The following is a 9,217-nucleotide window of genomic DNA, read 5'->3' as shown; positions in this document are numbered from 1 at the left end:
TCTTGCTAGAAGGAGCCGCACTGGGGAGGCCCAAAGATCAGGTTTGGCCTTCTCCTTTTTCGGGGGTCTTCTTTAGCAGTTTTCTTTCTGGGTGGCCCAGGACTGGACATCTAGTATATGACCCTCCCAGTTGTCTGGACAGATGTGCTGTAAGATCGCGATGTTGTTTACTTCTGTGCTGAGCCGCAGCTTTCTCAAATGACAGGAAGTGAGGACCAGTGCAAAGCAGGTAGGGAATGAATGGCATGTGCCTTTTAAAGCCATTGACCCAGATCAAGGTACTACTGAGTGACAGCCTTGTTGTGGAGTCCTGAGAACCATCCGTTTGTAGGTGAGGGAGGGGCCTCCTCCAAGGTGCTGAAAACTGCCAAGTCCAAGCTTCTGGTCATGTGACACTCCAAGGGTTGTTCCCAGTAGTCTCTGGGGAGTTGTTCCCCTCCTCCTATCCTGGAAAGATACACAGAACCAGATGGCAGACTCTACTGAAGTAGCAAGTAGGAGGGGCTTCCCTGGCTTTGGGAATCTGCCGTGTGCAGAGTGCAGGGAAACAGCTTTAACAACCACAGTCCAGACTCAAAGTCCAGCTCTGGAGCTTCAGTGCCCTGTGGTTTGGGAGGCACACTTGGCTCAGCCAAGCCTTTGTCTCCTTGTTTACGGAGAAGGAGATAGCTTCCGTGTGTGCTCTGTGGAATGGCAGGCGCGCAGGAATAATGGAGGCAGGTGATCAGCGTGGCATCTGCTGAATTATTGTCCCTCTCCTCCTCATTGTCATTGCCAGGAGCTCTCCATGTGCATCTCCTCGTGTTCTCCCAATTGCATCAGAACAAGGGTGAGCAATTATGAGAAACAATGGCCCCCAGGAATCTAATCAAACCCCAGAGGCAACCAGATCTGCAGCCAAGCTGGAAGTGGCTCTTCTCCACAGAGCTGTCACCTGCCCTGCTCCCAACAGCTCGCAAGGTTCTCATTTGCATCCCAGAGAAATTCCATGGAAACTCAACAGCTAACAGAGATGCCAAAGGGTTTGATTGCTATGTGGAGATGTTTGGGATCTGAGAACCCGGGACAGTATTCCATATTTGCCCCTTCCTGCCACTGCATACCTCCCCGGAGATTCTGGACTAGTTTGGAAAGTTACCACCCCCTTTCTGTAAGATTTTTAGCCTTTATAGATGTCCCAGGTTAAAGAAATATATTTTCCATATCCTTTGCAGAATCTGATTTTTTAAATATTCTCTTACCTTACCCTTTCCTACCTGCCAATCAGCTTATAATTTGAAAAGTCTGACTGACCTACCTTGGAAAGAGCTGGCTAAGTGAAGAAAGGTGAACAGAAGTGGCCAAAGCCCTGCTACTCTGCCCCAGGTTTGGCTTCCAGAGTCATAGCCAGCTTCTTCTGGTGGACAGAGATACCTGGCTGTTGTCTCTAATTCCTGGCCCCACAGCCTCTCAGGGACACCAAGTGCTATCACATCTGAGCCAGCCATTTAAGAAATGGGTGTGTCGTACACATGTTTTCCTTCTGGCCCAAAGCAGACAATATGGCTGTGACAGTCACACAATGGAAAGTCACAGGTCCTGGAAACCCCACGTGGAAGAAAGCCTCCAGCTACTGGAACACCCTCAAGGGACTGTTAATGGACGAGCCCTAGACTTTGATTCAGTTAAGTCATGGAAAATAGAGGCACTATGAGAGTCCTGATACTGAGACGAGGAGGACCACCCCCACCACCTTCCCTATGCCTTCTCGGGCAGACAAAGCAAGAAAAGAGCCAGAGGAGGGATAGTCTGGGCACAAATAAGAGATACAAAGTAAATAGAAGTATCACAGTCTGGGCACATATAGACTGGGAAAAAGCTGTCTGTGGCCAGACATGCGCATGTGTGGCAGTGGTGCAAGACAATCACTAGTGGAGTCGTAATTGTTAGGGTTAATGCAGTAAATGCTAAAAAAAAAAAGTGAGGGAGCAGCATAGAGGGGTAAATATGACAGACGAGGCCAAAGGTCACCCACCCAGACCTTTTGTAAAGAAGGGGGTAATGACTGGGGCTTATGAACACATTTCTTACTGAGCTAATAAAGGCGGAGGGAGAGGAAGAGGGTGAAGATTGACACTAGAGGGCTGGTTCTGTGACATGTCTACTTTAGGAATGTTCTTCTCTTTCAAACTCGCTTCAAACCTCCTCTCCCAGCCAGGCCTTTGCCGACCTCTGGAGACATGGCTGGCTCATATGTCCGCGTTCCAAGCATGGCGTCCACACTTCCTCATCTCTTGCACCACACAGAGTAGAGGGTGCCGGGCTGCTCTGGGATCTCCTGGGCTTGGTGTGAGTACCTGGTATCACTGAGCTCTGATATCACTGGGGAAGGAATCAATGAACATTTGTGGGACTGGGTGGACAGAAGCCAAAGGTGAGAAACTCAGCAAGAATCACGTCTGCGATGCCTGGGCACTGGGGCAGAGCGCAGGCCATCTTGATTCTCTACCTCCATCATCAATGAAACATGCAACAGCTTCTTCATATCACACACTTTTATTACTGAAGCTCATCTCTGGGAACTTCTGCAGATGTGAAGACTGTCCCCCTTCCCAGCCTGGAAGACATTCCTGAATGTTCCAGCTCTGATGATGCTGCCCAAGCACTCTGGCTACCTCCAGCTTGTGTGTGCTGTCTGGTAAGGCCAAGGAAGGTGAGGGGAGTGGAGCTGAAGAGAAGCAGGCGACCAAGAGAAAAGGCCTTGAGGAAGACCAGGACAACTTAGGCCTCCTAGAAGGGCTCTTCAGAGCTTCTGGGAACAGTTCTTGCTTTCTCCTCATGGCCATGTGAGTCAGTACAAAACTGAAAGATGAAGGAAGCCAGAAACAAACCGCATAGTCTCGGCTCAGTCCCTTGGGTGTAAACAATGCAGAGTGCCTAGACTTTGCCAGGGTTGCCAGGGGCCCTGGGAGGTTAAGCAGGGCAGCACACATGCCTTCAGTTCTTCGGACTAGCTGTAGTTCTTGGAGGCTAGAGCAGCATTTATCTTTTGGCAAAAATGACGATTTTCCTCCCTGAGTGTCTCAAAGGGCCCTAGTCGCCATACTTGTTCGTCCTGAGGATTTCATGAAGTCAGTAACATATCACAGGATATTTCAGCAGTACAACTCCCACGAGACCCCTGGAGCTCATGAAATGATTCTTGCCGAACTTCCCAAGGTCCCGAGGATTTTGAGACTCCTTAAAATTACATAGATTTCTATATTTTAAATATAAAAATAAAATAAAATCCATCCCAATAGCTTGTGACCAAAAGTACAGCAAGCCTGGGTCACAGTCATCACCCAGAGATGGAGAGCCACAGCAGAGGCCAGCTCTGGGACCCACAGCAGCACCTACAGACGGGCAGCCACAGTGGAGCCCAGCTCTGCAGTCATCACCCAGAGAAGAACGGGTACGGCAGACTCCAGCTCTGGGGTCCACGGCAGTCCCAAGAGGCCGAGAGGGCCTGCAACTTGCAACACCAATGGGTTTGGCTTTCCACCGAGGACAGATGGTCCAGGCACTGAGAAGGCAGACTCTGGCAAAACTTGCTGCTGTTCAAGCGCAGCAATGGACACTGGCTGTTGGGTGTCTGTGCAATCTGGGCTGGCCGCCAAATCAGTGTAAGAAGAGTGACATCTGCTGCTGTCATCTCCCAGGCCCTTCCTGGGCTCAGTTTTGGCTCCACCTCCACTTATAGACTCTTAGGAACACACCTGGTGCCCAAACTCTTAACTCCAGATTTCCAGCCTGGGATTCTGGGAAGAGCCAAGTTTTCCTGTTATGAACTCTTACATAGGCAGCATACAGAGGTGGAAGGTGAAATGTGCCTGGTGACCACTGGCCCAGGTCCAGCAAATGGCCAGTCCCTTTAGCCAGGATCTTCACAGCAGTCGGTGATGTACGTGGAATTGGTTAAGATTTCTGGAAGCGTACCTCACTCTGAGGAAGAGACCAGGAAATCAGAGTAAGGGTGGGCATGAAACATAGAAGCCCAAAGACTAGAAAGTCCAGAGCCTATCATCCCCTAGGACTGAATGCCAGCAGGCACATTCTCTGGGAGAAAGGAGTTGCACTCTGAGGCCCATGGCAGGGGTTCTGGTACAGTCTCCCTCTGCATTCTGCATTGTCTTCCCCTGCCCAAAGAATGGGGGGGGGGGTTGGCCATAGCCCCAGCTTTATGTTATAGACAGGAGACTGGCAAGGAGGCAGGGCCAGTAGATCCTTGTGTCCTGATGGTCACCTTTCTGCCATGGAAGGTAGCCTCCTAGCGCCCTCTAGTGGCCAATTCGTATACCTTTGGTTCTGGCTGGGGGAAGAGAACAATATTGGTGCTGGAGCCAAGCCTAGATTCACCCTTTTATAACCCTCTGGGCACTGTTCCAAGGGGAAGGAAGGAAAACAGACATAATGGTCGTGTCCCAAGCCTGACATCTAACCCAGACATCTTAGTCTGGTCCCAAGCCTGACATCTAACCCCGACTTGGATTTTCCCAAAGGATCAGGTGGCCCCTCTCTAAACACACCCCACCCTCCTCCAGGCTCATCCCTGTGCTGAGCTCACCTCCATCTTGCTATAAATCCAGGGAAGTACTTCTGTCACTTTGGTGTACACACCAGGCTTGTTCCTCTGGCCACAGCCTGTGCCCCAACTGGTGACACCTGCCAGGTACCAGCGGTTGTTCTGCTCACAGACAAGAGGTCCTCCGCTATCTCCCTGCAAGGAAGAGCCAGAGAATTAGTCAGCCTGGTGCAGAACAGGGGTTAAAACCAGGAAAGGATGGATTTCCGATCCCCATGTCATCCTAGTACTCCTGCCGTCTCCCATCTCCAGGGTCCTGAAACCTGAGCCCCACCCACAAGGACCTCACCTGGCACGAGTCCCTCCCTCCTCGAAGGTCCCCAGCACACATCATCCTCGGGGTAAGGTAACTGTCATAGACTGAGTAGCCATTGCACTTCTTGAAGTCGATGAGGTTGACCTGAACCTCTCGAAGATAGATAGATGTCTTCTCTTCAGTGAGGTGAATGTGGGGAGAGAGGATAAGAAACCAATGAGACCGTGAGAAGCTTCACAGCCATCAGTTGCTCCCTCGGGACCCAGACTCTGAGTCTTCTGGGAGTAGAGAGCACCATGTCTGTGCCCAAACCCATCCCCAAGGAGGCCATTAATGGTGGAACACACATTCTCACACCATACACAACTCACTGGCCATATTGAAACAGAGGCTTGTTCCCATGTGAACTCACAAGCCTGTGGGCTACCTGACTGCGATGGTTTGTACAGACTTGACAGGGCCTCATCACCTACGAAAGGAACCTCAGGGAATGTCTGGGAAGGATTCTCTTGACTAGTTAACTGAGGCAGGGAGACCCTCCCTAAATCTGGGCAGCACCGTTTCATGGGCTGAATAAAAACAAGACAGAGAACTGAGTAACAGTACCAATAAAAGTAATACTAGTATTACTACTTAATAGTAGCCTCTCTGCTTCCTGACTACAGGCACAGTGCGACCAGCTGCCATGACATCCCTGCCATGAGGGATTATATCCTGGAACTGTGAGCTAATAAACCCTTCCTCCCTTAAGTTATTCTGCCAGGTGTTTTGTGGCAGCCACGGGCAGGGTAATAAACACACTGAGTTTAAATTCAAAGTACCATCTCATATGCCATTTGTTTCCAGAAGCCTCGAGACTTTAGGGCAGGTCTTGATCTCCCACTTATATGTCTAGACTCATAGGACTGAAGAAATGATTTGCCCACCTCTTTTTAGCTAGTCAGTGAGGTTTCCACTAGAGGGAGCAGGAAATAGTGACCTGACTGGTGAAGGTGGCCTGAATGTAAGGACCAGGCTGGATAGGCCACTGTCCCGTGGACAGTCATCTATAGCTGACCCCAGACAAAGTGCTCAGACTGAATGAGTCCAAGTAAAACTACTCCACCATTCTCCCTTTGCTGCCCCAGCCAGGCCTAGCGGTGCAGGTCTGTAATCTCAGCACCCGGAGGTTAAGACAGGAGGATCAGCTGAAGGTAAGCCTAGGTTGCAAAATGAGTGCAGCCTCAGCTTGGGCAGCCTACTGAGTACAAAGGCCATTGCTATGCCATTCAGTAATAGAGCACTTCTTTTTAACATGAGCAAGAGGCTCTTGGTTCAAGACCCAGTACTGCAAATAAAAAGTCCTTATGTAAACCACAGACACGAAATCCTCTCTCCCAGTCAGTCCAGGGCTCATTGCTTCTCCTCCATCATAGTCATAGACTCTGCCTTCCTGCTGGATGAGATTATTAAGTTTTCCAGTCACTGCTCATCAACAGCATCCAACCTAGTAGAAAGTACCACTTCCTTGAACTCTCCCCAGCTTCCCACTCCTATAATAAGCTCTTTTAATCATTTCTTTTAAAAAAATATTCATTTTATGTGTATGAACTTCCTTGTCTATGTCTGCTGTGGGATAATGCTATTGAACACGGTAAAAATTTATCACTAGCATTAGCTTAATAAAATACTTATTGGCCTGTAGCCAGTTAGGAAGTATAGATGGGGCAACCAGATTAAAGATCCTGGGGAGAGGAAAGGCAGAGAGTCAGTCACCAGCCAAGTGCAGAGGAAGCAAGATAAGAACGCTGCACTGAAAAAAGTCACCAAGCCGCGTGGCTAAACATAGACATGAATTATGAGTTAATTTAAGTTGTAAGAACTAGCTAATAATAAACCTGAACTAGTAAGTTAAACAGTTTATAATGAATATAAGCCTCTGAGTGTTTCTTTGGGACTGAATGACGGCGGGACTGCGTGGGACAGAAACTTCTGTCTACATATGTCTATGTTACCTGGTCCCCCTGGAGGCCAGAAGAGAGCCTTGGGGCCCTGGAACTGGAGTTACAGGCTATTGTGAGCCACTATACGGGTGCCGAGAATAAAGCCCAGGTCCTCTGAAAGCGTAGGAAGAACTCTTAACAACTGAGCCGTCTCTCCAGTTCTTCTAACAGCCTCTTACTGAAAAGTGTGTTTCCCCTTACTGTCGTGAACAGTAAACCCACGTTGTTCAGCCGGGGGACTTCCTAGCAGTCTTGCCTAGAAGTTGTTCTCACACAGACTGTGCCGATAGAATCACAGGTGTCTATGTTCTATATTAACCATGAGTCTGCACATTCAAACTCTCATCTGAATAGGCCTCCATCAGCATACACATGGCCTACAACAGGCACACACACACACACACGTGTACAAACGTGCACACACACAGCCTTGCATCTCTTCCTCTCACCATCTGTCTCCTTGGTTTTGCCGAAGCCAGTGATCCAGCAGGTCTCATTGAGGCCGAAGGTTTGTCCGTGCATAGGGAGGCAGGCAGGGTGGATGTGAGCTGTAACAAGACATTTAGGTGTCAGTAAAAGAGCAAGGCTGGGGGTTTGGGTAGAGGTCGGGGTGAGGTGGAGCAAATGATTTGTAGGAGTGTGTGATCCTTGCTCTCTCAGTAGCTTTGAATCCTCTAAGGTTTTGGACTGACCAGACCTGAAAGTCATTTCAACTGACCCTTGCAGCCCTCAGCGTGTTGCCAGCATCCAGGAAGCCATTCTGGTTCCAGTGTCATTGTGTACACTCGACAGACAGCTTTGGTGTATAGCTTTGGGGGCTTGCTGAAGCCAGGCTGGCAAGGGGAGGAAAGTCTCTCCCCAGCAACAGCAGTTCTGGCTAAGAATCTCCCAGGCCTGTCTCTTAAAGCGTGGAGAATGAAAGATACGTTTCTGATGTTAGGGCTATGCTGCATGCCACCTGACCCAGGCGGTCACCTGTTGGCTGGCCATCACTTGGGGCTCTCTGTCTGAACAGTCATCCGACATAGGGCAAGTAAACCTTCCACACAGAAAGAGTACACACCTGAAAGCCAAGACCACAAACCCCTGATAACCAGCTCCCGTGCTGGGCACCATCTACCAAGTGTTACTGCCCATCACTTCGCAAGCTCCCTCAGCGTGGGATCCCCTTAGGTGGTCTGTGATACTGACCACTCAGCTCCAAAGCATAGGAGGAAAATACTCCCTGGTAGAATCTTGCAGTATGCTCAGTCATTTGTTATGGTCACTACTGCATTCTGCACCCATTTCTAGGCCTGACCCAGGCTCAGGGATCCATGAACATTTGAGGAGGGAGGGAGAGGCGAATTTGGATTGTGATGGTTGGTTTTAGATGCCAACTTGCAATATCTGGCATCCCTTGGGAAGGGACTCTCAATTGAGAAGTTATCTAGATCAAGTTGGCCTGTGGGCATGTCTGTGGGGGATTATCCTGATGTTAACTGATGGAAGAAGATCCAGCCCGTTGTGATCAGCTCCAGCGCACAGGCTGAGCCCTGAACTGTCTAAGAGAGGAGAAAGCAGCAAGGATGCCTCTGTTCCCTCTCTCTGCTCTTGACTATAGATGTGATGTGACTAAGCTGCAGGAGCTCCTGCCTTGACTTCCCTGAAAGGATGAACCATAACCTGGAATTGCAAGCCAAAAAAACCTAACCCCTACCCCACCCTGTGTACCTTTTGGTCAGGGCCCTTTATCACAGCAACATAAATGAGATTGGAACACATGCTAAATTCTTTCATGAACTGGGTCTTAAACATTAGTATCTATACATTTTGTCTACTAGACCAAACATTGGTATACACACACACACACACACACACACACACACACACACAATGAAAAAGAAAAGGTAATATCGACTATTAATTTAAAAAATCAAATCGTGATTCCCTCTTTATGCTCACTGTTGAAATGTGTCTTAACATGTAACATGGTTGTAAATGTTCTGTAGCTGTAGATTGCTCTTGTTTGGGGGGGAGTTTAAATTATTGAGTTTTCACAGAAAATACTGTAATTCAGGAAAATTCTGCCCTGGTTTTTAAACCAAAAGTCCAATCATATGGTCTGATCATAGGGTTACATAAATCTGAACTGTGGTTCTTAGACTTCATGTCTGCTTCATGCCCTAGGACGTGTCCACACCAGGAGGGAAACTGGGTTAAACACAGGTAGGTGTTTCAGCCAGGTGGTTTCAGAGTTGTACAAAGTTGAGAATCCCTGTCCAGGTTCATGTTTTGTCTGTACGAGTTGCAGGGGAAAATGCTGCTTGAGCTCCCAGCTTAGGGCTCCATAGCTGAGCCTGGGTGGGTGTGATCCACAGCCCTAGGCTCCATAGC

The 9,217-nt window shown here is 49.0% G+C and overlaps 1 protein-coding gene across 2 annotated transcripts in view; it reads right to left on the bottom strand.

Moving 5' to 3' along the window:
• Positions 1 to 2,705: 2,705 nt before the first annotated feature.
• The window catches only part of Tmprss13 (transmembrane serine protease 13), a 29,127-nt gene continuing 22,615 nt past the window's right edge, over positions 2,706 to 9,217 (bottom strand). For both annotated transcript variants that reach the window (XM_005347227.2, XM_005347228.2), the window contains 4 exons: positions 7,291 to 7,389; positions 4,893 to 5,035; positions 4,586 to 4,738; positions 2,706 to 3,963 (listed from right to left, as the gene is read on the bottom strand). In XM_005347227.2, the coding sequence (XP_005347284.1) occupies positions 3,937 to 3,963; positions 4,586 to 4,738; positions 4,893 to 5,035; positions 7,291 to 7,389 (422 nt within the window). In that variant the 3' untranslated portion in view covers positions 2,706 to 3,936. The remainder of the gene's footprint in view (positions 3,964 to 4,585; positions 4,739 to 4,892; positions 5,036 to 7,290; positions 7,390 to 9,217) is intronic.

Source organism: Microtus ochrogaster, chromosome 5 (assembly GCF_000317375.1).
Source record: "Microtus ochrogaster isolate Prairie Vole_2 chromosome 5, MicOch1.0, whole genome shotgun sequence".
In the NCBI taxonomy this organism is placed as follows: domain Eukaryota; kingdom Metazoa; phylum Chordata; class Mammalia; order Rodentia; family Cricetidae; genus Microtus; species Microtus ochrogaster.
Note: the sequence above shows the minus strand (reverse complement) of the source record. Positions and strands in the feature narration are given on the sequence as shown.